The sequence below is a fragment of the Delphinapterus leucas genome, chromosome 3 (genome assembly GCF_059928025.1).
Source record: "Delphinapterus leucas isolate spDelLeu-1000000601 "Yukka" chromosome 3, BTC_Dleu_Yukka2, whole genome shotgun sequence".
NCBI lineage: Eukaryota > Metazoa > Chordata > Mammalia > Artiodactyla > Monodontidae > Delphinapterus > Delphinapterus leucas.
This window is the reverse complement of record NC_143131.1, coordinates 85,078,921-85,106,261: the sequence shown is the minus strand read 5'-3', so window position 1 is coordinate 85,106,261 and position 27,341 is coordinate 85,078,921. Positions and strand designations below refer to the sequence as shown.

The following is a 27,341-nucleotide window of genomic DNA, read 5'->3' as shown; positions in this document are numbered from 1 at the left end:
TTGGTAAATGGCAGAACAATTCACAACGAATACTAATATTATTCATCACAATGATCACATTACATATTTGGAAAACCCCAGCAACCAGAAGTACCACAGACAATGGCCAGGTTCCTAGGAACTTGCAGATGGAATTTTGGAAAATAAAATCCAAGGGAAACAGTGACAATGTCACTTCTGATAAACTTTACCTCTACTTGATCTTCAATTAGAAGTAGGTAGCACAGCTTTAAATGTCTCAGATCACTAATGAAGACGATGTCAACTAATAACATGTCAAAAAATAATGTGATTTTAAGATTAAATATTTACTGAATTAGGCTATTATATTAAATAACTCTCACGAATCCCTTTGTAAAACAAATAATCTTTTCCTAATTGAATCATTTTCTAAAATTTGGGTATTCATTCAAAATGTAAGCAATCAGAAAGCTAAAAAAAAAAGTCCCAACCTTATTCCTTCATTTGCATGCTGCATTTTCTTTTCCTTCATTAGAAAATAAATAAACCAAGACTATGAAGAAGTTACCAGATGCCATCCTGTCCTCACTATGGTCCACACATCTCTAGTACAACTGAAAACTAATATCAAGAATGATTCCTGAGGGCTTCCCTGGTGGCGCAGTGGTTGAGAGTCCGCCTGCCAATGCAGGGGATGCGGGTTCGTGCCCCGGTCCGGGAGGATCCCACATGCCGCGGAGCGGCTGGGCCCGTGAGCCATGGCCGCTGAGCCTGCACGCCCGAAGCCTGTGCTCCACAACGGGAGAGGCCACAACAGGTAGAGGCCCACGTACCGCAAAAAAAAAAAACAAAACACGAATGATTCCTGAGATAAAGTAAATGTCAAAGGGATCCATATAGTTTTGCTTATTACCTACTTTTTACTCTAAATCTTAGACGATTTCCAATTTTAATTTAACCAAAATACCTTCGTCCCTCAACACTTCTAGCTTTAAATTAATTGGTTTTATTCTATTTTATTAATGTAAAAATAAATTTATATTTAATTGTATAATTTATTTCTCTGTTGAGAGGATGGGAATAGGAGGTGACTACCATGCATACTTTGATATGCATGCAAAAACCTGAAGATTTCTCATCTAATAAACTTTAGAGGGCCATATGAAACCTCATCAGATTTTATGCTGAACAAACAAATGTTTACTCTAAGCCAAATGACAAATTAATCCTTCCTTTCCCACTAATTCTGCAGTCCAGAAAGAGCACAAGAGGACAGATCCAAGGCCTCCAACATACCTAACCTGACAGGCAGCTACAGGCGGGAAGTGTTTCTCTGATACTTCATTCTGAAAGAGAAGGAGAGGAGGGTCAGTGAAACCTAAATAATCAGGGCTGTGGAGGAGATGGGGACCACCCAAGGGGAGTTACCTAGGTGGTGACACTCAAGCCATCAGTCCACATTAAGTGACAAACCAGTCTAGGTTTCTTCCAAATCTGGCAGTCCATGACAGTCCATGGATTTCCACCAGTCACCTTACTGCATTCCCTGGTATATTATAAACTTCCTAAAATTCATGAATTCACACTTTACCCATTCTGAATTGGGTGATAATTCAAAAAGAGGCTAAGCTGGAAGTCATCTTATTTGCCCCTTAGTATAAAAATTGCTAAGCGAGCTAACAGTGTGCAAAGTCACAGTAAAGAAGAGTGGGCACAGGCTTCTCTGGTCAATGCAATCATCAAAAGTTTGCTCCCTCACTAAGTCAATCCTGCTCCATCAAGGCAGACCAAGAGGAATACTTAGAATCTCTAGGGGTTGAGGATAATGAATGGCAGGATACAAAGGTTTGGGAGAAAAAGAAATTATACACCAGCTTAAAAATAAGTACCTAGAAAATTAGAAAAGTGAGTGAGACAATGTATAAAGGTCAAGATTTGGTGTGACAAGAAAAAGACACTTCTGTTAGATGAGTAACTATGACTGGTTAAGTTTCCAGCAGCCAAAACACCATAAAAAATATCACCTGGCTTGGGCAAAACTATCCAACAGGCTCTTCAGACATCTAACCTGATAGACAATGATTTAACCTAGATTGTTCAGCGGAAAATGTAGTTTAAGAACTCTGGAAATGTCAACCAAGCAGCCTACCATACTTTAAGAAAACTTACCATATGTAAGAAACCTACTACACTTTACTAATGTAAACAACACACTCCCTGTAGAAAACACTACTTAACCAGAAAGTTAAAGAAATAAGCATTTCTAATATCCTCTAACAAAAATTTTTAACCTAGGCACTAAGGATCAATACTCTATGTAACACTTCTGAATGAGAGTCCTGCTGTACTGGAACATGAAAAAGCTCACTTTAGATATTACATACATAACAGCTGCTACCTGCTGAACCTCTGATGAGTAATTCTAAAGGCTGGAAAACTGCAGTTTTTAGTTATAAAACATCAGTACTCCTGCTCCAAACGATTGCATATTCTCAAAACTAACAGTTCTTTGAGGTGCTTTCATGGTCTCTGTAGCATACTGTCCTATATACAAGAACATCTTCAGATCTTGACACTCATGTAGGAATATGAATGGTGCAAACAGGACTCAGCAAATTGCACAGATTTTAAAAAATGATCCTTTTTACTTATATTTTGCCTTTCTAAAGAACATCTACTGTGTGGCACTAAGAAAGCTATGTGGAGGCTAGGTGATTGGCAAGTAAATATTTTATTTTTAGCTGGGTAGAGTGCTGACTAAGCAGCATAACCTTCCACTCCTCAATGTGACCGAAAACAAACCTTTTTATGCTATTAAATTGCCGAAAATTTCCTGAGTAGATTTAAATATTGGAGCAAGATCCTGAGAGCAGTTACACAATCAACGTTTACTTATCTTTTTAATGGGCAGCAGTAGTGTAGGTACTGTTCCATCTGAAGAGGGGGAAGTACTCTCTAAAAAAATGGGGGTGATGTGAAAGACAATAAAGACTGAAAGGTCTCAAAGTCAGCATATATGAATGTCCAATAATTTTCACTGCAAAATTTCTTATTAAAGGCATTCATCAGGGAACTCGGCTATCGTGACTACATTGGATGTAGCCTGTGTTAGCAGTATATTCTTTGTATTTTACCATGAAAACTCTGCTTATGGGTTTGTTATTTTTAACAATATTCATGACTAAGCATTTTGTTTTATATTCTAAAATAAAACTTGTATCAAAAAAACATACTGCCAAGATAAACAATTACAAAGCACTCTCTGTAAATATTGCAAGTATATGTGCAACAGGCACCACACCCACTGCATCCTTAAGAATAAATGTGAACCGAGAAATCAGGCCCACTGCTAACTTCTGCACCACAGAGCACTACAAATTGGAGACCAACAACAGAGACCCTTACTGTTTCCATTAATGCCTTTCATATGCAGTTTAAAGCAAAAATAAAAACTGGAAACAGAAAATATGATACCAGAAGCAGCAATATTCTGTGGAATAGAGTCTAGAACAGAAAATGCAACAAGCATAAAAAAGTCAACTTGTAGTTGAACACTGCTTTTATAACTGAGTTTCATAAACAAGTACCTGAAACAACTGTAATTTTTTTAAATGACACCTAAGGGTCTTCAATATCAAATTCCCTCACAATCCAATCAGCAACAGTGGCACTCAAGTATATTTATACAGCATATGGAAGACCTGGCAATGTTCACAGGCACCACTCTGTTTCTTTGAAATATATGAGGACTCAAAACTAGATAACGCTAAACAAGGAAACACTTCAAAATTTACCAGGAAAATGTACACAGTGTACATTTTAAAAACACTGGGTACAGCATGCAATTGTGAAGTTTAGCTGAAACTAAAGCAAAAAGTCCAAACCACAACACACATGTAGGGGAACCTGATGCATCAAGACCAGCACATTCAAAAGAATGTGACCATGGAATCTACTCAGCTCTGAACACCCTCCCAGAGGCCAAACTTCCTATACATTTGGCACCAGGAGCAACATTTTGAAAATATAACCTAGATGCCTCAGCTCCTTAGACCAGCTCTGAAAATAGCTGATAAGTTTCACAACTACTATACAAAGAATTATTTTGAGAAGTACTGCATTCTGGGAGTGTTTTATTTTTAATCAGGCTTATCAAAAAAAGTCACCCTCAGTAATCAAAAAACTGCTCCAGTATGCTTGAACTGTTTTTAGCAACACATAGCAACAAAATTTAAGACAAAACAGATGTAATGTAACTGTCTAAATATACAGAACAAAAATATCATGTGAACAAAATCTTTTTCAAGAGGTACCTGAAACGAACCATTCAGAACAGAGTCATTCCTTGGGAAATGGAGTCCTTCCTAAGCATGACCATTATCAGTCCAGTGATATCTAGATCTATCTAGTTTTAGTGCCAGAGTCATCTAGGAGTTCACTTTCCCGGAACCTCCGATTACAAAGAGGACATGTAAGCCGTGAAGGCAAGGGCCTACCCAGGGCCAGGTGTGCGGTTCCAGGTCTCCTGGCTTCAAGTCCAGTTCTCCTTCAATGTCATCATGCTGTGCCTCTAGCACATGGTTCCCAAAGCTGTCTACACACTGACACATCCAAGGACCTTCAATAAATACTGATGTCTGTGCTCTATCCCAGATCTGTGATTTAAATCATCTGGGGCGTAGCCTGGGCTCTGACATGTTTAAAACATACCGCAAGTGCTTCTAATATGCAGACATGTTTGGGAACTTGTCTTATAGACATAGAACTTAACAGGTAGAAGAATTTCACTCCTGTAAGTTCCTGCCTTCTTTTCCTTAATCAGCAATTATAGTCACATTAGTGAATATCGTTTTTGGCTGCTTCCAACTGCTAGCAACCTATCCCTAAGGCCTTCTAATTTACTGTTTCTAATCCACTGCTGTGCTTAAAAAACATCTGCTAACCAAACTTGTTAAAACTGGATATAAAATATAAATAAATTTATGCACTGAGTGAGAATTGGGCTTCTCCATCTGCACATACTTTGGTATAGTTACAGTTATTTTAGCTTCTTAGAAGCCTCTGTCAGGTACAGCCACTTTGGATCACAGTTGGGCAATTTCTTATAAAGTTAAATAAATGCTTATTAAACAACCCACCCACCTTACCTGTAGGTATTTACCTAAGAAACATGAAAATATATGTTCACACAAAGACCTGAACATGAATGTTTATGACAGTTTCATTCATAACCACAAAAAAACCTCGAAACAATCCAAACATCCACCAACAGGGTGATGGACAAAGAGACTGTGGTTCATGTATAAAATGGAATACCACTCAGCAATGAAAAGGAACAAACCAGGATTACACTAAGTGAAAGAAGCAGACAGAAAATGTTATATACTCTGTGATTCCATTTATATGACATTCTGGAAAAGGCAAAACTGCTGGGACAGAAATCAATCGATGGCTGCCAAGGGCTGAGGCTGGGAGGAGAGGGCATACTACAAAGGGGCACAAGGGAATTTTGTGGGGGGGGATGAAAATATTCTATACATTGACACTACACAAATGGCTACATTTGTCAAAAGTCATCAAACTATACACCTTAAAAGGGTGAATTTTACTGTATATAAATTATACTTCAATAAACCTGACTTTAAAAATAAGCCTGTCGGGCTTCCCTGGTGGCGCAGTGGTTGAGAGTCCACCTGCCGATGCAGGGGACGCGGGTTCGTGCCCCGGTCCGGGAAGATCCCACATGCCGCGGAGCGGCTGGGCCCGTGAGCCATGGCCACTGAGCCTGCGCGTCTGGAGCCTGTGCTCCGCAACAGGAGAGGCCACAACAGTGAGAGGCCCACGTACCCCCCAAAAAAATAAAATAAAATAAATAAGCCTGTCACACCAAGTTTTTGATGGTCCTCCAAATTTTAAAATTCTTTAAAATCCTTCTGTGGACTTCCTTGGCAGTCCAGTGGTTAAGACTCCATGCTTCCAGTGCAGGGAGCACAGGTTCAATCCCTGGTCAGGGAACTACGATCCCACATAACATGCAGAGTGGCCAAAAAAAAAAAATCCTTCTTATACTGTTTAATCCCAGAATCCAAAGGAATCTAACAGTTGTCCAGTCTATGTTTGAACACCTTCAATGACAGGTAACTCACCACCTCTCAAGTTGGCTCATTTCCCTTTTTGCAGCTCTGCTAGAATGTCTTTTCATTTACATATATAAGTACATCTATAACTATGCATATGTACATATGTACACATATATGTATACTGTATGGAGAGAGAGATACACACACATTTCTGTAGCTTCTACTCATTGTTCCTTGTTTTGTGCTTTACTTCAATTGAATGAGTTAATGACCCAGCCACATCATTTCTTATTTAATAGCCTCTAAAAGTACTTTGTACCTATAGTTCTCAAACTTCTTGCTCTTTTCCTCAAAACTGAAAACTTTAGTTATGCTTCCATTCTTCAGTGTCTTAAATTACATTCCATAAATTTGACAGGTTATATCTATTAAATGAAACAACATTGTTTGTTTCCCCCCCCATCATTCTTTTGAATCATTCTACTGCTGACTGCTAATTTGGAGATTACTATGAAACGGCTTTTTCAAAAGATTATAACCACTCTACGTGGTTCAAAGCCAGGACCTACAAAGATATTGAGCAAGTAGAATAACATACCAAAGCATGAACTCACACTAATATAATTTTTTAAATGCTAAAAAGGTCATTATTAAATTTTTTCCCCTTCAAAGACTTGGAGCCACATGGACAACTGTGTCAGCCAGGTACACAGACACACTGAAAAAAGACAACAACAGCATTGCCTATTTTTAACAGTTTAAATTCATGGTGTGATAAAAGGAATGTCACACTTGCAGTAAACTGAGAAACGACTAAGTGAAAATGATATTCCTTTCAGTTACCTGTTTGCCATTATATATGTATAATACACAACCAAACCTTCTGCAAATTACTTCACCAATCTTTGGAGATTAACATTTTTACTAAAATTTCCCTGAAATTAGAGCAACTACCTCTTTACTATATTTCAAAATACTATCCCATAAGACCTCCTTTATCTTACAAGAATAAAAAAAGGAAAATCTACTCAAAAAGTCAAACATTTCAATTATAATAATGTTAGTATTCAGTAATAATAATTTCAGTTCTCACTATTAAAAATTTCATAATTATACTATATATATTTATAATAATATACTGACATTTCATATTCATCTGGTTTATATAGTACTTAAAACACATTATAGTATTATGTTCATACAACTGGTTAACAAACAGAAAAAGCAAAATATAACTCACCAGCCTAAATCCCAGAAGATGTCACTGTACAATTTCCAATGAGTCCCAAGGGAACACAGGCATAATAATTTTTCTGCTCTACTCCAGATACTAAACATGAAATATAAAAATAAACCTTTAATTTAACAAGTAACACAACTTATAAAGCAGTTATGTCAATTCTAACTGCAAAGCATGATGAAGCAGGAGATACTAACACCAGGTACAGGTTACATAGGATACAATATTAATTAATTAAAGTAATTTTGAGTTTGTTCAGCTAAATGCAACCTCAAACATTTTATCATGCTTGTTTCTCTGTGTTCTGTTGCTTAACCTCTACCTGGAGACTAATAGTAGCTACCAGGGCTAAATGAAGAGCCAAGAAAACTTAGGGGTTTAAATGTTGGTTCCACCATCCAAATCCTATCCATGTGTTCAACAGATTCGCAGTATCCTATGGAAAATATAATGCTGAGACTGGGGTCAAAAGAAAAGGTCCTAGACCTTGCCTTGCTAAGAGCTCTGCCTCTTGACCTGGCATAAGTAGCAATTTTTAAAATGAGAACAATTCCATCCTTCCTCCCTCATAAAGTTGTTATGTGGATCAAATGAGAAGTAGGTGAACGTGTTTTGCATGCTGCAAACCCCTTTACAAATGTGTGATGTTATTATTATGCAATTAATTTTTGATGTCTATTCTTTTTAGCCATAAAATAGCAACAATCCTCCCTAAGACTGCTCTGAGGCAAATGATTGAAAGGCTCATGGAAAAACATTTTTTTAAAAGAGAACAACTCAAAAACACTTCTTTATAGTTATTACATTGCTTACGGTTTCTAACATCTCTTCTGTGCCTTTCACCTCTTACTTGGGGACAAATGTATAAGAAAATCTATCTTTATCTTGTACCTCCCCAATTAACTGGGTTAATTTCTTAAGACCAAGAAAACTCAAAGTTTCTTCCACCTGTAAAGGTTTCTTTGGTTGGTAGGTTTTCTGTTGTGCTTAACTTGTTGGGGGCAGATGGTGGCTCAAATGAGTTGAATAGATTCATTTTACCTATGTAAGTGCACAAAGCCTGAAGTGGCAACAGTTCAACTCATTCCCAAAAAGATTTGTTATTCATTATTTTTCTAACCAGCACATAAAAGTTTTATCCAAAGGAAATGGATTATTACTGAATTAATAAAGGTATGTGCTTCCTCCACTTGGGACCCTGGAAGGAGCTAACACACCCAGAACTATCATTCTGAGAAACCAACATGATTATCGACCTTTGAAACTTCTTTAGATTTAGTTTCGACACCTTTCCTTTCATTTTTTGTCACAAACTATTTTCAAATTGGGTAACCAAGAAACCTAGATAATTAAGTCTGTTCCACCAATGAAGCCTCTGGTTTTAACATAAAATGAATTACAGTGTAACAAAAATTGTTACCTAACAATAATTTTTATTTAACATAATTACCCCCAAAGAATCTCCCCAATCCTAATGTTATAAAGTTCAAATTGATTTCTTATTCAAGTAAATGGATTTTTAATGGGGAAGGGAAATTTTTAACACCTTTTTTTTTAGTTTTAGCACCTTCTACAAGCCAAAACCTATATGCAATTTATATCATTTAATCTTAACAACTATATAGTCCCATCAGGAAAATATTACCCCTGTTTTAAAGTATTTAATCAAGTAATACTATTTGAAAGTCAGAGCAAAACTCCAAACCCCAATTTGTCTGTTTCCAAAGCCCACTGACATCACTTTACACACACATGGCTCTGTTTAGTGATAAGCCCAAGTGTGTAGCTTTCTACACAATAATCATGTTCCTGAAAAATGTATATTAATTTTTATAAGTGGCATCCTATCTTAAATGTGTGGAGGGTTATTTTATTTAAAAGCTCTATTGCCCCATTTGTGAAACGGCTGGAGGAAGGTAGTTTTAATTACTAACTCTAGGGTTATTTCCAGCGTGAAAAATGTCGAAATTCTAAGGCACATACAGGAGAGTCTTATACAAAACGATTCTAAATCATAGACCCTTTCTCCTCAGACCTTATAAGATTTTTTTAAATCAAAAATTCTAAGCCAGGAAAAAAATGTATCAGCCAATATTTGCTGGTTATATGGTTGGATGCCAGATACAGAAACGTATCTCCACTTGATTTTTCAGGGCTACATCTATCGCAAAGTGAGATAGATTTCATTTAGACTTTTAGAAATCTAGACTGAAAACCCAGAAAAAGGAACATTAGAAAAAATTTTTAAAAATGTTTGATTTTAAATAAACAATAGTTTTATAAAGCAGTCTAAAATCTCAAACTATCATATAATTTGCACCATGTTTCTGGTGATATGTCCTTCTTTTCAAGCTTTTAAATGCATTGGAAAAATATCTTTTCCAATATTTTTTCAATACTAAAAGGAAAATCAACCTAAAACTTCATTCTGGATTTGAAAGCAGAGGAGCTTTAAAGTAATTATCCAACTCTTGCACTACAGCTGATGTGGAAGTCTAGGAAATGGTTGTAATTTCATAGTAAACAAAGTGTGGTAACTAATTATCCCTATTATGCCAGTGCCAAGCCAAAAACAGAAATACAAACAGAGTCCAAAGGAGCAACACAGGGCGAAACCAAGGTGTAGGAACTCTGTTCCATTTTTTACTCATTTCTGACTCAGCTTACTGTTTGGTGTGTAATTGCACGTTATCCATGCACAGGTGCTAAGAGGATGATGATGATAAAGATGGTGAAAAAGAGAAAAAATTTTAAAATAAAAGGAACGAGGTCAGAAACTAGTATAAGAATATAGCTTCTTTAAGAGACTTCCTATAAAGGAACGTAGTAAAAATTATAATAAGGATTTTATTCTCATCTCCCATTAGAAAGAACTAAAAGACTGTAAATCAAAAGTCCCCAAAATATATACCCTCCAAATAACACTTTTAAGATACTTTAAAATCTATAAATCTCTACCACTTGCAATTGATTTTGGCCAATGTTTTGAACATGAAGCTTTGGCAAAGTATCAATGGATCTTCTCTCAAAAACAGCCAAAGGGAAAAGAGCTCATGTGAAATTCTTACAAGATGGACTAAATACTGCATAAAAAACAAAAGGAAGTAAAACTAACACAACAATGTAAAGCAACTATACTCCAATAAAAATTAATTAAAAACAAAAAGCAAAAAAAACAAAGGGAAGTAAACAGAGCAAAGGCTAGAGTACACAACGCTTCCAGCTATAAGCAGCTGAAACAAGCAGAAAGTCCTGTGACATAATCCTGTAAGCAATGAAAATAGGAAAAATTAAGCCTGGTCAAGAGCTACCCATAGGCCTCTGGACAGGGAAGCCATGGGTGACTAAGCAAAAGACACCCAACATCTGACTGCAAATGAAGTTTCTACAAACAGAAAAGTCTGCAAACATTAACTAGCAAGTGTGTCAAATTTTCTCAGGCAAGGTGATAGATACTATCACAGGAAAATAAAGAAGAATGTCCTTCAAAAGTCAGGTGACCATATGTCTCAGTTTATAGCCAGTGAGTGCCCTGGCATAATTATTTACAGCACCCCCTTTATCTCTCAAACCTGTCCCAGTTTGCTAATTGTATTATCATCCTACTCAAAGTAATATATAACAATGGAAAGGCAATGAATTTAAAAAGAAAGGAGGAAAGACCCTTCTGCTTGCATAGTGGCTTTCTTTACAGTTCTGAGTAGTACTTCTTTGGGTGTATCCACTCAGCCATTCAATTATTCATTTACTCATTCAACAATATTTCTTGGGTCTTACTGTGTCCCAGCATGGTACAGGTACTGGTACAAATATAAAAAGTGAAGCCTGAGACCAGACAAGAGGGGAAGACAGACAGACATGGAAATACATAAATCTAACGCATATAACAGTAAACTTGAATGGCATTGGGAACCTAACGGGAGTGATTTCCCCCCAAATATAGAAGCTCCATATGGAAATTTTCAAGCCCACACAAAATCCCTACACACAAAAAGGCCACAAATCTCTGGCTTCATCATAGATCCATTAACAAAATAGCAATATGAAAAATATTAACAAAATATCACTTCCAAAAATCATAAGGTTATGAAGGTTACGAAGGTGAGCATATAGCCCTCAAGAATTTTGGTAAATAAATCTCACAAATCATTAAAGGTTATATTACAAAAAGAAAGATAAACTTCAGGCAAAGAAAATTGGTAGAGAAGTTACAGGTTCTAATTCTAGTTCCCAAAACAGGAAGGAAAAAAAAAAAAAATGGAAGCAGGTAGTTTCCTCAGAGTGGCTATTTGAGGAGAGACACATAGTGGAAAAGGACTTGGCAAAAAATAGCAATTTTTAAAAGTTCCGTTCAGACTAATGAAAATATTTTGCTACCAACAGTTTCAGAGATTACTCTAATAATAAAAAAAAAAGAGGACTAAAACATCTCTCAAGGGCTTCCCTGGTGGCGCAGTGTTTGAGAGTCCACCTGCCGAGGCTGGGGACACGGGTTCATGCCCCGGTCTGGGAAGATCCCACATGCCGCGGAGTGGCTGGGCCCGTGGGCCATGGCCGCTGAGCCTGCGCGTCCGGAGCCTGTGCCTTGCGACGGGAGAGGCCACAACAGTGAGAGGCCCGCGTACCGCAAAAAAAAAAAACAAAAAAAACAAAAAAAATCTCTCAAGTAAGAGAACACTGAGCAGAAATAAAATGGTTTAACTGCCAAAGTACAACATTCACAATGAAAGTAAAATGCTTAGCTATACTTATGTGCTCGTATTAAAGGCTACTTTAAAATCATCTTACTTTTCCACTTGCAACTCATAAAAACTAAATCATCAATAATTTTTAAGAAGAGTTAAGTAGGGTGTGACTTTTCTGAAACCATTCTTGACCTTACAAACAAATCATTAACCACACCAACCTGGAAAGACAACCCATAATTGGTTCAGAAGAAAAAAATGTGTTTCTCTTTCTAATATCAGTTCTTTTAATAGTAAATTCCTTAAAGGGCAGCGTTCATTTTCTTTCTACTTCTACTAGTAGAAATTAAAGAAATTACCAGTGGCTTATCATTATGTGAAATCATCCTTCTACTTTTAGAAAAAAATTCAGTTTCACTACAAATATGACTGACAGTAACTGGAACTGCACATCTACATGCAGTCTTTACAAGAAATTTGCCCTTTAGGAAACATAACTGAAATGGGACAGGTGTACACAGTGGAATCGGCTAACGTTCCAGATGAAAGCTTAAAACCAAGAACTTATTTTGATACGCTGGTGACGAAATCAGAGCTCTCTCTGGAGGAAACGAGCTGATTTTCCCCCAGAGGATATAAATCAGCAAAAAAAAAAAAGATTTAATCCTGTATATAAGGTTTTATTACTCCCACCACACTAAATACTTTTAAGGGTTAATGTGCCCACTAGCTCTCCAAAGTATACAAAATTATACAGAGAAAGTAAACAAAGTCACTGACCATTATGTAAGGTCAATAAATACCCTCTGTCTTATACCCTGGAAGAGATACTACTAAACAGTCTAATTTACAATTAAATAACCTAAAATGTTGGCAGAAGCATATTCTAAACACCAGTTCTTATCAAATCAAGAGGTTTCCGGGATCATTAATCCTTGTATTTCATGCTGGTCATTTTATTAAGTTTATAATGCATACACAGTTACATAATTAAAACACTGAGAAATCTGTGAAACATTCATTAAGTATAATTGTGTAAGCGTAAATCATGGTCTTGAATTAAGAAAGTACCAAAAGCTTCACAATAATAACCAATACTGTATTTTGAAATGACTGGGAAAATAAACTTTGGGAAGAGGTCATTTCTATCTCCTTAGTGTCTAATCTGCTCTACAGGGTTAAAAATAAATAAATAAAGCAACTTACAAGTGAACTGTAGTGTGGCTTATCTGAGAAAAACAATGTAAAATGAAGAGTCTAGAAACGTCGGAAATGTTGTGCAAGAGCTGTTCTTTTGGCTAGGAGTAGCGAGCACGCTATAAAATGCTACTGCCTCCATTCTTCCTCTTTCCTCGAATGATTAAGAAGTTCCCAGTCCCAGTGTTAACCTGTGCGCCACAGCCATACACATACACACTCAGCATCTTGGCTCGACACAAATCAGTAACCAACCCGAGTGCAAACTGGCGTGGCTGGAGAAGCAGAGACACCCTAAGGATGTGGAACATTTACAAGGAGAAAGGGACAGGGCCATCATTCCCTTCGTGTTCCCATCTCCTTTCTGGCAGAGATTTGCAGATTCCACCACTAGAGTTTGGCAGCTTCACAATGGGGCCGCCTTCTCAAGGTCTGACTGCCGCCCGCCCGGAAACCCCTTTCCTCCGCTTCCCACCTGGCCCAAAGTTCACCCGCGACAGGTGGGGCGAGGGCGGCGATGCCCAAGGACATCTGCCGCTTTCGCTTCTGGCCAGCACCCGGCCCGAATCCACACGCGCGCCCCCGGCCACGGCCGGTCTGCCCGCCCCCGCCAAACCGGCAGACGCGCAGCGGGCGCTGGCTGCGGGTTCCCGGACGGCCTCGCCCCCCAGACTGCTGCGCGGACGAGGAGGGCAGGCGAGATAAGGCTGCCACGGATTGCCCCGAGGTGCTATCTGACCCGGGCAGTCGCACCCGGCGCGCGGCCCGGGCAGGCAGCCAGAGGCGCAGCAGGCCCGGGAAGGACCTACTTCTTAATGGGGCCCCCAGGCCCGCTGCCCCGCGATGAGGCCACGGCGGCGGATGATCCAGCGTGCGCGCCAACGCGCGCCGACTTCCGCACCGCCGCACCGCGGGAGACGCGCAATGGGTCGTCGAGTCCCGCACCTCCCCGGCGAGCGCACGCCGCGCGCACACGGGGGCGCACGCCCCTGCACCCTCACTCACACGCGCTGCACACTCACGGCGTCTCCGACCCCACCCTGGGCCAAAAAACTGCGGGATCCCGGCACCCCGCCAGGGCCCCACCCAGTCCACCAGACTCTACCCCCCTGCTCGGGCGCCGGCGGACCAGACCGCCGAGGCCAAGGGCCGCTGAGGCCGCCCGCCGTCCATCCCGGAGGCCTGCCAGGTCAGGGTTCCTCAGCACCGCGCGGGCACCGCGCGCCCGGCCCCGAGACGAGGCAGGGAGGAAGGGGCGGCGCCACGACTGGGGCTGGCACCGAGGATCGATGACTGGGGCAACCCCCCTAACCCACGCACCCACCCACCCATCATCATCATCACCACCACCACCACCACCACCTTTTCTGCAGCACAAAAGGTTGCAGAAGGAACCACCGTCCCCGTCAACCTACCAGTGGCCCACAGCTCCGCCGCCTCCGCCGTGCTTGGGGTCGCGGAGACTGAGACAAGGGCTCGGGAGGCGCAGGGCTGCGGCGTCGAGGTCCGGGCTGAGGCCGCCAGCCGAGCCAGCCGGGTACCCTCTCCGCTCCCACCGCGCTCGGCGCCAGCTACGGCCCGGCGTAGTCCCCGCCTCCTTCTCCTCCTCCGCCGCCGCCGCCGCCGCCGCCGCACGCCTTCCCGCCCTCCTCCCTCTGGCTGCAGAGGCGCAGCCCGTCAGCGCTGAGCCCGCCTCCTGCGCCCAGCTCACACACCCTGAGGAAGGGCGGACCCGAGAGAGAAAGGCGCTCGGGAGCTGGAAGAAGGGGGCTGAGGAGAGGGGAGTGGAGCTGCCGGCTGCGGTGGTTGAGGGGGAGGGGGAGGAGGAGTCGTAACCCCCCCCCGCCCAGTCCAAACCCGCGCCCAACAATTCAAGTGCTCCCACTCCAGGCCTGGCAACACTCAAGTTGCCCCAGTTATGTGTTGTGGCGATGTTTGTCATTGGTGAGTCTCCGCTTTAAGGACGCAGCACTGAGCTGAAGTAGAGAAGACTAGAAGCCCATGAAATTACAAATTATAGGGTCAATCTTAGAAAAATGCTAAATAGCTAGTGAATGTGGGGAGGAGGGTAAAATTCAGATTCTGATTAGCCCCTTTTTGAATCCTCAGACTTGATCTTTTCCATTCTTGTAAGAAATTCTTTCCTTTGATCATTCTTTCCTATTCTCGATTTATGTACATCTCTGCCAAACCGGTTATCAAACTCAGAGATAAGAATAATTACGGACATTTATTTAGCCCTCACTGTGTGCCAGGCCTTTTTACATGCATCTTCTAATTTACACTCCTCAACAATTCTGTAAGAGAGTGACCAATTATGATTCGCGTTTTAAAGATGCAGAAAATTTAAGTAATTTCCTCGAGGTCACACACACGGAGTTAGTGGCTGAGGTGGGTTTGAACCCAGCCAGAGGAACCCCAGAATTGTTTATAAATGATGATAATTTGTGTTCCAGTCTCAATCCAAGAGAGTTTGTTGTTCTTCCTTCTTTTTTTTTTTAAGAAAATGCTTTATCTGAACATAAAAGGCATAATCTTGGTGTAAATTAATACAAATGTAAACAAATATTGATTCACACTTGTTCCAAACTCTATATATTCCCCTGAAACTATAAACACAAATCTGAACACCCTTATTTCAACAGCGATGTCTGGAGGCTCCTCAGCTAGAAGACATTTTATACTACTTTATGTGCCCTAAAATACGTATGGGAAGATTATAAAACAATTTTAGGAAAACATAAATTATTTCTAACAGATATGTGTAACTTCTCAAATATAGAACCTGGCACGATGTAGTATGTGTTAAATGAATAAATGAATGGACTTTTTTTTCGTCAGTACTTTAGGAGAACACTGAAAGTTATTTCAGACTATAATCTGTTTGACACAGTAGTATATTGTTCTGATGATCAGTTCTCATAAAACCACCTCCAAAACATGGTATATTTTATATTCAGAAACTTACTTTCATTCTGTTCTGTCTGAAATCTTGTAACATTTTCAGAAGAATGCCTTGTACTTGCCCTTTGCTCTGAAAGGTTGTCAATGTTCTTTAGCCAAAAGCAGTAAAGTTCTGATTTGCCTTTAAATTTATGAGGCTCAAGGCTAGCTCTCTTGAGGGGCATTGTGTCCAAATTGCCTCCCTCCCTGGGTGGTGCTTTGTTCTCCCATCCTACCCCTGACTCATCACCCAATCAAAACTTCAGTCAGTTCTTGAGTGTCGCAAACACCCAATAAACCAATTCACCAGGTAGTTAATGGCTGATAATAGCTTTATGTGTGGCCCCTCCTGATGTGTCTATGCCACCTAAAGACTCTGCCTGGGTACTGTCTTAATTCAGATCAGTTGTGGCTTGCAAGGACGTGGCTGAAGAGCGGAATCGGGGTGGGGGTAACGCAGAAGCCCAGAACAGAGCTCTTCCATGTTCTGTGAAGATCTTTCAGTCTACAAAGAAAAATGGCCTGCTTATAAAGAATTTGGCGCAAATGTACCATAGATAGACCTTGTGATCTGAAAGGCCTTCTGAACCTGGGGAGTCAAGACACTCCATCTCAAATGCCCCTTTTGTAAGTTACATCTTTGCCTCAAGCCTCCTTCCCAGAAAAATCACTTTAAAATGATGGCTGTCTGGAATTCCCTACCGGTCCAGTGGTCAGGACTCCACGGATTCGATCCCTAGTCGGGGAACTAAGATCCCACAAAGCGCAGGGCGCAGCCAAAAAAACAAACAAACAAAAAAATGATGGTTGTCTGGGAAAGATTATACATTGGTTTAAAGAGCATCACCTAGCAAATAGTCAGTTTGAGAGAACAGGATAGGTAGATTTGATAACAACATAGTGGGTATAAAACAGAAACTACAAAGCCAGGTGTGCAAGAAATGCCACATCACCACTTTTCTTTAAATCCACTTGTTTCAGGCAGGGGCTAACAGGGAAAATAGAGATCATTTCAAATTTTTACAAAGACAATTGATGCAAGGAATTGATAACACAGGTCACGGAAGAACACAGAAGCTAAGCAGGGGTTGACAAGTTAATCCAGAAATTAGCAAGTGCAGCTCCTAACTGGAGAAACAAAGGGAAGAGGCAGGGTTACTGGAGCCCAGGGGTCACCCTGATGGAAGCTGTAGCCACAGAGGAAGAGACAGCTACTGCCAAGGAAGCCTTGGTTATGTAAATGCTCTGTATCCTGGTTGTGCTATTGAACTATAGCATAGTATTGAATATAGTATACTATATTGAAATATAGTTGTATAGTATAGAATACTATATAGTATTCTACTGTAAATTACCAATGGGGAAATCTGGGTAAAGGGTATATGGATCTCTCTGTATTACTTCCTATAACAGCATGTGAACATACAATAACATGTTCTTAAAAATGGAAGGAGTTTAAAAGCAACACATCTGCATATTTAGAACATATCTAGAACATATTTAGAAGCATAGCCAGGAAGAGAACAATATTAGTTGCCCCTAGGGAGGAAAAGTTGATGGCTGGGGAACAGAGGTAAGAGGTCAACCTTTTACTATATATTCCTTTGTATATTTTGAATTTTCAACCATGCAAAATTAATGCCTAGTCAAAAAATAAAATTTTAAATACCAGTTTTTAAATTCCTCAACCAATCAAAGCTTGATGCTTTCCAGTTGTTAACAGTCTTGATTACACTATTACTTTCTATTCAGAAATTATATAAAGTGGCTTTTTTACCTTTCTAATCATTAACCTACTACAGTATTGCAATTTCTTGTTATTCCTGAACACTTAGCCAAAATCCTTATCTTTTTTAATTAAGAAGATTCACTTCTGTATACTCAATCTTTTCCAGAATAAAAAGAGTTTATGGAAAAATCTTTTTTCCTATTTGTTACTATTGCTGTGAACTATCTGCACATTTGTGGGTCAACTGACCCATACCTACCTTGTCATCGAATTACTTTACAAGATACGATGTGATAAAATCAAGATAGCCTGGACTTTGAAATCATGCAGTCCAGGATTTCTAGCCACGTGACCTTGTTCAAATTATTTAACCTACCAAACCATATTTGCTTCCTCATCTAGAAAACAAACATAATAATACCCATTTTTCCAGATTGCTCTGAGTATTAATATCACCTATATACAGCACCTAAGACATGGTAGTGACTCAGAGCTAAAATTATTGAAAGCAAAAAGCTTAGATGCAAAAAACAGGGGCCCACCAAAATAAGGGTGGGAATATTTTATGGACACATATCTCAGAAAACAAGGGCAGGAAACAAAGTACAGCCAACCTTGTGGAAACTTGAAAGTAAGCAGGACCTTAGAAGTCTTTTCTCTCTATCAGAGGCTTCATGGTCTGTGTCTCTGTTATATTCAGCTTCTCCTCCAAGAACAATATTGGGGAATAGAAGCTCCTACAACAAGGAAGTACCGGGTGCTATGGAAGTCTGTGGAAGGGGCACCTAATCTCACCTTGATGAAGCCATTTTTTAAGTAACACCATGATGATATTCATCTTATAGAGAAAGGGCATCTTTAGAATATTTGAGACGAGGTAATGTCACATTTTTCTGTTATAATGTGGCAGATACATATTGTTTTCTGTAGATCCTCATGCTTCTATTTATAGTCATTGCTGGCTCTTTCATAGAAATTTTTTCACTGGTACCTATAAACATATGGTTTCCTTGAGCACAATATTTAAAACCACGGTTCTCTGACATCTCCAGCAAGTGCATATCCACCTTTCTTGTTCTGCTTGCCTTGAAAGTATTTATGGCATAACCCATTCATTTAATTGATCTTCTTTAGCATCTGTTTCCACCTCTAAAATGTAAGCTCTGTGAAGGTAGATATTTTTTTTCCTTTTATTTACTGCTATATTTCCTAGCCCCTTAAATGTTCCTGGTACATATTAAGCACCTGGTAAATATTTGTTGAGTGGAAAAAAAGAATTCCTCCATTTCTCATTCATCATAAAGAGACCTCTTCATTGTTGTTTAGATATTTATATCTTAGTCTTTCAGAGATCTTATAATGTATTACGTTAATTCTAGATTTAATTCTCAAATTTCCTTTCAGAGGTGTTTCTCTGAAGTCTTCAACTTTTTTTCATTTAATTTATTTGTTAACTCAGGCTATCCAATGAAAAACCACTTCTACATCTTTGGACTACCAATTATACTTTTTTCCAATTTAATGACTGTGCAGTTATTAGGTCTTTGAGGCTCAACTCCAAACCCAGGCTTCTTCACTCTGCTCTGCGATGCCTCTGCAGACATTTCTGCTTTGCCTGGTGAGCTCTGCCAGGACTTTCTGATGAAGTTCTCTTGATATTGTTCTAGATCAAATATGTCATTGAAAATATATGATTGAAGATGATTTTATTTTCTGGATTATACTCTTTGGAGGAGGGGGATGGAAACTAGGGCAAAACAAATCCCTGTGAGGGGTGGCGATAGAGTTTTACTAAAAGGAGAGGGGTGCACATTGAAGGTAAAGAAAAAGAAGGCAGGAGAGCAAGACAGACATGGTAAATGGATGTCACCCAGGGTGTCGGTGGTGTATATGCCTAGTTACCTAGAAAATGGTTCCCTCTGCAGGCAAATACTTTGTGATTATATGATGCTAAACATGTATAATAATTGTATCACAGTTTTCTTGGGGATCATTCAAGAATGCACAGCACACAGACTCATCCCTCAACTTCACTCCTCCATCCCTATTCTAATATACATCACCAGAATGATGACATTCAGGACCATAATTCATCAGCACATGTCTTTCTCCTGATGTACTGTGTTTCATACCATCTCTCTGAAAGCGACACAGAATTCCTAGTGAGCAAAAACCCATAAATAATATTGCAATTAAAAATAAAAGATTACTTACAAGGTAAAAAAAAAAAAAAAGACAGACATGGTGTGTGCCCTTAAATGGCCCTTTGTGAGGGGCTGAATTTGTCTTTTTTTCTTCTCTTGGACTAGGGAAACAGACATATTTGGGATATAATATTAAAAGGTTTTTAAAATATTATTTCTGTTGTAATTAATTTTCTTTAATTACTCCCAATTCTTCGGGGAAAACTGTTTCACCCATACAGCCTTGACTGCTGGTGCTCTGGGGGAATTAGACTATACAGTAATAAAACAAGGTGTGGGATTTTCACATCACAGCAACATGTAGTGCAGCCCAGTACCCTAGCATGGAGCAGGGAGCTCTAGAGGGCAGTAGCCAAAAGTGAAACTGGGAGCGGTGAAGAGGATGTAGTGTGGAGGAGTGGTTGCCAAATTGAGGCCCCAGGGGTGGATGTAAATTGAACCTTCTCCTTTGCAAATCTCATAAAGAGAAAGCAGAGTCTATAAAATGGGAGATTTCCACATAGATCACACTGGGTAGACACAAAATACCCCTACTCACAGCATGAAAATCACCATTGTGACTTCCCTGGTGGTCCAGTGGTTAAGACTTGGCCCTTCCACTGCAGGGGGCTCGGGTTCAGTCCCTGGTCGGAGGAAGTAAGAGCCTGCATGTGGCACGGCATGGCCAAAAAAAAAATCAGCCTTAATAAAAGCAACCTGATTCCCACATTTGCATCACCCCTTCTTATCTTAGGTGCTTTCTTTCATTACAAGTAAACTTCCAATGTCAGAGAATTGTCAGATGTGGAGCCACCTAACCAAATAAGACAAAAAATCAATCTGAGCCCATTTTAACAGGTTAATTCCTATTAAATCGGTAGAGCAACACTGGTAATATGTTGATCTACATGAGTATCCACCTTACTTGAGGATGGCACCGACAGAGCAGTTCCATAAGACATTAAGCTGGTGTACATCAAATCAAACTTATGAATATATAAGTGATATTTCCTTGATATTTCTGTATTTTCATATTGCTTCAATAGGCACATGTGTTACATGTGTTTCTGAAATGCTGAAGGTAAAGAATACATTTTTAAGATGCACCTTTTACCGTAAGTTTGCAGTTGCCATTTAGAAGTTTCCACAATAACACATAACTCTTAACATTCACTACCCAAAGTATTCCGCCCTGGTTGATAACTGGCATGTGTTAAATTCTTAGGTCAAACTATAATTTAGTCAAAAGGACAGTCAAATCACAGAACTTTCATATACTCATTTCAATAATAGTACAAACATTAATGTTGTTAATGTGTGCCACACAGGTGATTAACCATTTCTTAGACTTCTTTTAACTCTAAGAGATTTTTATATTGAAGTAATCATTCTGCCTCAGTATTCAGCAGAATTCATGAATAGAAAATTCCCAGAGACAGAATCATATAGATCTCAATGTTCACTAATCTCAGTGTCACTCTATTATTTATGAAAGAGATTGTCTTATTCCAAGACTGGACTCTCCTCTGTTGTACATGACAAAGGCTTTGAAATGTTGTTGCGAGGTATGTAGTTTTGAAGGATAAACGGGTGCTCTAAAAGTATTGTGCAGTTTCTTTTCTCTCAGACTATGCTACTGTTTGTGATTTTTCAGCTATCAAGATCAACTCACCCACTTCCTGGAAAAATTCACTACCCGAAGTCATACAAGATGAATTTGGAGTAGAAAGTCCACCTAATCACTTCTGAAGGGAAATATTTCTTCCTGGTAGAGAAAACCAATTTGACATTAGAAGCCTACTTATTTAGGACTTGGGTGAGAACTGCACATACCATAATAGGTTTGGACAGATTATCAAGGTCCCCTTGTTGGCCCATTTGAACCTCTGTCCTGGGGAACCCTGAAGACAAGAGCCCTAAATTGTTCCCAAGCCTAGATTCCATTTCTTCAAGCTACACTTTCTGTTCTTTGAATATCTAACTACTTACTTGAAAAAGACCCCTGGCTGTCTTCCAGAGAGATCCTCTCTGTATTAACCTCTTTTACATCTGACAGTTTCTGGTCTTTTAAGGAAGTGGTACATACACCCCCATCAACTTAGTGAGTTTAATCAACGCATTATCATGTTAAGTACCATTAGCAAACGGTTGGATGACTGTGACTTCCTTATGAGGTGCTGTGATTTTTGTACTATCACTTTATTGATTTTTTTTTTTTTTTTGCGGTACGCGGGCCTCTCACTGTTGTGGCCTCTCCCGTTGCGGAGCACAGGCTCCGGACGTGCAGGCTCAGCGGCCATGGCTCACGGGCCCAGCCACTCCACGGTATGTGGGATCTTCCTGGACCGGGGCACGAACCCGTGTCCCCTGCATCGGCAGGCAGACTCTCCACCACTGCGCCACCAGGGAAGCCCTATTGATTATTTTTGAAACTGAAACCCATTCCTAGTGACTCATCAGCTAGAAACCATAAATCTGCACTTTGGTTCCTATGTTCCTCAGTAACAGCCATCTGAGACACTACATTTTTAACCAGATCATAGTTACCAGGCAAATGAAGGCCTTTGTTTCTCAGTGCTAAATCATTAGAGTCAGAAAAAAAGAGTTGGTTCTTAAAATCACAGTATATGTGCTTAAGGTTAGTCCTTGAGTCAAACCTCGGGTGTGTTTGTGTATGTGTGTGATATCTGTGAGAGAATGAGAGAGAGAGAGTACATTCCTACATTCCTGGAGGAGTTGCTGATCATCTTTTCTTCCCTAAAACCTGGCTTACCTTTATCATATCTCTGTAGTCACATTTTTTCCCCTTGTTTTTCTATTGCTGCATATCCTGGACTAGCAACATTCTTTGTTCCCACATCCTGGGAACATACCTGTGACATATAATCAGTATCTTTGTGGCCCGGAATTTCTGCTTCCTCAAATCCCCTAGCTCCCAGGACATTCAGCATAGGACAGCTGAGCGTGGAACAGTTGCTCACCAATCCTTGAGGTCTTGTAAAAGTCAGGGGCCATAGGTTTTTTTTTTTCTCTTTTATCACCAACATCATTCCGTGCTGGTACATAGTGGGTGCTCAGTAAATGTTGAGGAAAGGAAAGAAGGAAGGAAGGAAGGACGGAACATTTTGAAAATGATTTGGCAAAAAACAAACAAAAAACTGGGCACTTATGCTTTAAGGCATGGTATAAGGAGGTTGGTGGCAAGGAAATCCCAATACTTACACAATCAGAAACAAGCCTTTGCCATTTTATACGTTTGTGGATAAGGAGAGGGCTGGGAATACTAACACCCATGAGGGTGGTGATGATAAAGATGATGGTGAAGATGATGACGACAATGATGATAATTCTTACTTAAAACACTGATTTTTAGCTGGGGGACCAAAAAATGAGAAGAGAACAAAAATTTCGATTGGCTATAAAATGTTGCTTACAATCATTTACAGGAACTGCTACCTATCTAAGCCAGGTTACTTTGCAATATGATAATGATGATAAACACTATTAAATGGATATGATTACTTTTATTATAATTTTCTCCCATTAGAATATTATTCTATATATACTTCTTCATAGTTATCACACAGCATAACGATACGTTCATTCAGAATGTTATATGCTTATGACTTTAAAATAATCAGAAAATATGGCATCTATCCAAGGAAAAATATATTTTCCCTGGTCTTGTTGAATAAGTTGTTTCACTCTCATATTAATTATTCATGTCCTCAAACCAGGTTGGACTATCTTTATAATCAGCCTTGGTAAAGAAGGCTATTTTGTTTCAATTAACAGGCAAATTGATAGCTTAGAAAAATAACAATTTCTTATGAACAATATATCACCTTCATATTGCTTAACTTTTCTTTTCTATTTTCTATATCATTATCTTTTCCTGTTTCCTTCTGGGAGAGTGCTTCAATAAAATTTTCCAATCTATTAATCAATTCCTCAGCTGTATCAATTCTACATTTTACCTTATCTATTGTGTTCTGTATTTCAACTACTGCATTTTTTACACATAATATTTCCACTGTTCTTTTTTTTTTTACATTTCCTTATGTTTCATATTGCTCATGTCTTTCCTTATCTGTTTTGCTATATTTTAAATGCTTATTTTGAGTCTTTGTCCCATCAGTTATAAAACTTATTTCTTTTTGATGGACTCTGCCATCTACTTTGCTGTTTTCTTTTGAAAGAGCTGTGCTCCCCAGCTATCCTCTTATTTTACCTTGTCAGTTAATATTCCTCTTGGGGTATTCATTGCTCTGTCCAGCAATATATATGGGGGAAAGCTAAAAGTCAAACTTCAATCTGTCTCAGACCTGATGTTTGTGGGGTAGAATGGAGGTGTGAGCCTGAAGGTGGAGCAGCTTGGGTACCAGAAAACCATCCTAGTGTGTATCACCCATCCTGGAAGTTTGGGTGAGGGGGCGGGGAAGAGACATGACTATCCAAGGCTTATCAATCATCGCAAGTTTTTGATGCTTCTAATCAGAATTTGTGCTGCCAAGATTTTATGCCTGAGGGCAGTTGCATTTAAGTGGATTCTGGCACCATTGATAGCCCCAAGGCAAAGTAGAGAAAAATGATATCCAGAGCAAAATGCCCTAGACTAGGACCATCATCCCCTCACACAACAGCCCTCCATTTTCCCAGGAATTTCTGAGAGTTTCATGTCTCTCTTGATGTTTCTATTTCAGCTGGAGTTGATCTTGGGGGAGTGACTTTGTGGTACTTAATAATATAATGTCTTGACTGGAACAGGTGATTAAAACCTGCCTTACTCAAACTCTGCAGAAAATCATTTTTTAGTGCTCCAGGTACTTCATGGAAATTGTTAAAATTTTGTATAGCCCACAGTGGTAAGATGCCTACTGCAACGTGCTGATAATTGCAATGTGGAACTTTTAGGTATGTAAATTGTGTTCCATGATTAAATATATTAAGGATGTGAGATTGGACATGGTAAATCAATACATACCACCAAAAAATGTTGCTATGTGTTTGATCTCTTCTATCTAAGCCACGTGATTATGTTGTTTTTCCAATTTACATGGAGAAAACACTTTAAGATAGCATCATACCTGTTTGTAAGAAAACACTTTAAGATAGCATCATAGGGCTTCACTGATGGCGCAGTGTTTGAGACTCCGCCTGCCGATGCAGGGAACGCGGGTTCGTGCCCCAGTCCGGGAGGATCCCACATGCCGTGGAGCGGCTAGGCCCGTGAGCCATGGCCGCTGAGCCTGCACGTCCGGAGCCTGTGCTCCGCAACGGGAGAGGCCACAAGAGTGACAGACCCGCGTACCGCAAAAAAAAAAAAAAAAAAAAAAAAGATAGCATCATACCTGTTTGTAAGTCATCACCACCAATGGGATGGACATTTCACCACCCCAACACTTGGCAGAGAAAGAGAGCGAAAGGACATCTTCTATCTGCTCTTCCCGTGCCTTGGCACGGACACCAGCCACCGCTGCTCAAAGCTCATTGGCTACATGTAATCGAATTTCCATGTCTGCCTACAGGGGGACTGGAAAATATTTTCTACATTCCTGGAAGGAGAGCAGAACGGGATACAAGTGACCACCAGTAATGTCTCTCACATGTCCTAAATGCCATGTCAATTATATTAATAATATAAGCTCGATTTCCAAGATGACATGCTGCTCAGATTCTCCTCTTATCTTATTCTCTCTTTTTCCACTGGATTTACTTCTTCCATATCCCTTATAAATGTGTTTACCAGGGTTCGGCTACCTTTCTTATATGTGCTATCTTTCTTGTAGATTTAAGAATCATGCATCATGGTGTCTCTCATAGTTCCTTAACTGTAGAATTTTAATAAATTTTGAATGATCAATGAACTAAATGAAACATCAGCTCAAGGCTAAACAGTGATTTTAGAAGTTACATATTTGGCATGCATGTTTAGTAAACTTTCACACCGAATAGTAGAAATCTTCAGCCTTCCACCTCCTCTTTCTCATATTTCTTCCCTCTCCAACTGTTTTCACCTTAACACCTTAACTTTAATAGTTTTTTAAAAAGTATTAACTCTACAATGAGCTCTGTCCTTTGATAAACCAGAGTTTGTAAGTAATAACAGCATGAGGATATTCAAATTATGAAAAACTAGGTAAGAAAAGATAGTATTACTTTTTTTTTAAATGTCTTTATTGGAGTATAATTGCTCTACAATGGTGTGTTCATTTCTGCTTTATAACAAAGTGAATCAGCCATACATATACATATATCCCCATATCTCCTCCCTCTTGTGTCTCCCCCCCACCCTCCCTATCCCACCCCTCTAGGTGGTCACAAAGCACCGAGCTGATCTCCCTGTGCTATGTGGCTGCTTCCCACTAGCTGTCAATTTTACATTTGGTAGTGTATATATGTCCATGCCACTCTCTCACTTCGTCCCAGCTTACCCTTCCCCCTCCCGGTGTCCTCAGGTCCATTCTCTACGTCTGCATTTTTATTCCTGTCCTGCTCCTAGGTTCTTCAGAACCATTTTCTTTTTTTGATTCCATATATATGTGTTAGCATACGGTATTTGATTTTCTCTTTCTGACTTACTTCACTCTGTATGACAGACTCTAGGTCCATTCACCTCGCTACAAATAACTCAATTTCGTTTCTTTTTATGGCTGAGTGATATTCCATTGTATATATGTGCCACATCTTCTTTATCCATTCATCTGTCGATGGACACTTAGGTTGCTTCCATGTCCTGGCTATTGTAAATAGTGCTGCAGTGAACATTGTGGTACATGACTCTTTTTGAATTATGGTTTTCTCTGGGTATATGCCCAGTAGTGGGATTGCTGGGTCATATGGTAATTCTATTTTTAGTTTTTTAAGGAACCTCCATACTGTTCTCCATAGTGGCTGTATCAATTTATATTCCCACCAACAGTGCAAGAGGGTTCCCTTTTCTCCACACCGTCTGCAGCATTTATTGTTTGTAGTTTTTTGATGATGGCCATTCTGACCAGTGTGAGGTGATACCTCATTGTAGTTTTGATTTGCATTTCTCTAATGATTAATGATGTTGAGCATCCTTTCATGTGTTTGTTGGCAATCTGTATATCTTCTTTGGAGAAATGTCTATTTAGGTCTTCTGCCCATTTTTGGATTGGGTTGTTTGGTTTTTTGATATTGAGCTGCATGAGCTGCTTATAAATTTTGGAGATTAATCCTTTGTCAGTTGCTTCGTTTGCAAATATTTTCTCCCATTCTGAGGGTTGTCTTTTCGTATTGTATTGTCTCCTTTGCTGTGCAAAAGCTTTTCAGTTTCATTAGGTTTATTTTTGCTTT

At 39.6% G+C, this 27,341-nt stretch overlaps 2 protein-coding genes across 6 annotated transcripts in view; both read right to left on the bottom strand.

Moving 5' to 3' along the window:
- MACIR (macrophage immunometabolism regulator) overlaps positions 1-26,308 on the bottom strand; it is a 57,348-nt gene extending 31,040 nt beyond the window's left edge. The window contains exons 1-3 of one of the 5 annotated variants that reach the window (XM_022591762.3): positions 14,579-26,308; positions 7,282-7,371; positions 1,258-1,307 (exon numbers count right to left, since the gene is read on the bottom strand). In XM_022591762.3, the coding sequence (XP_022447470.2) occupies position 1,307; positions 7,282-7,371; positions 14,579-15,105 (618 nt within the window). In that variant the 5' untranslated portion in view covers positions 15,106-26,308 and the 3' untranslated portion in view covers positions 1,258-1,306. Of the gene's footprint in view, positions 1-1,257; positions 1,308-7,281; positions 7,372-13,172; positions 13,341-14,578 lie in introns of those variants that run through there. The other 4 variants (XM_089908407.1, XM_022591753.3, XM_022591779.3 and 1 more) reach the window with 4 other exon arrangements.
- Positions 13,369-14,240, bottom strand: LOC149749598 (uncharacterized; the record flags this gene model as incomplete). Its single annotated transcript, XM_089908408.1, is given in 2 exon segments — positions 13,369-13,559; positions 13,562-14,240. Coding segments are annotated over 2 exon segments (855 nt in total), but the record flags the coding sequence as incomplete, so codon positions are not given.
- Positions 26,309-27,341: the final 1,033 nt, after the last annotated feature.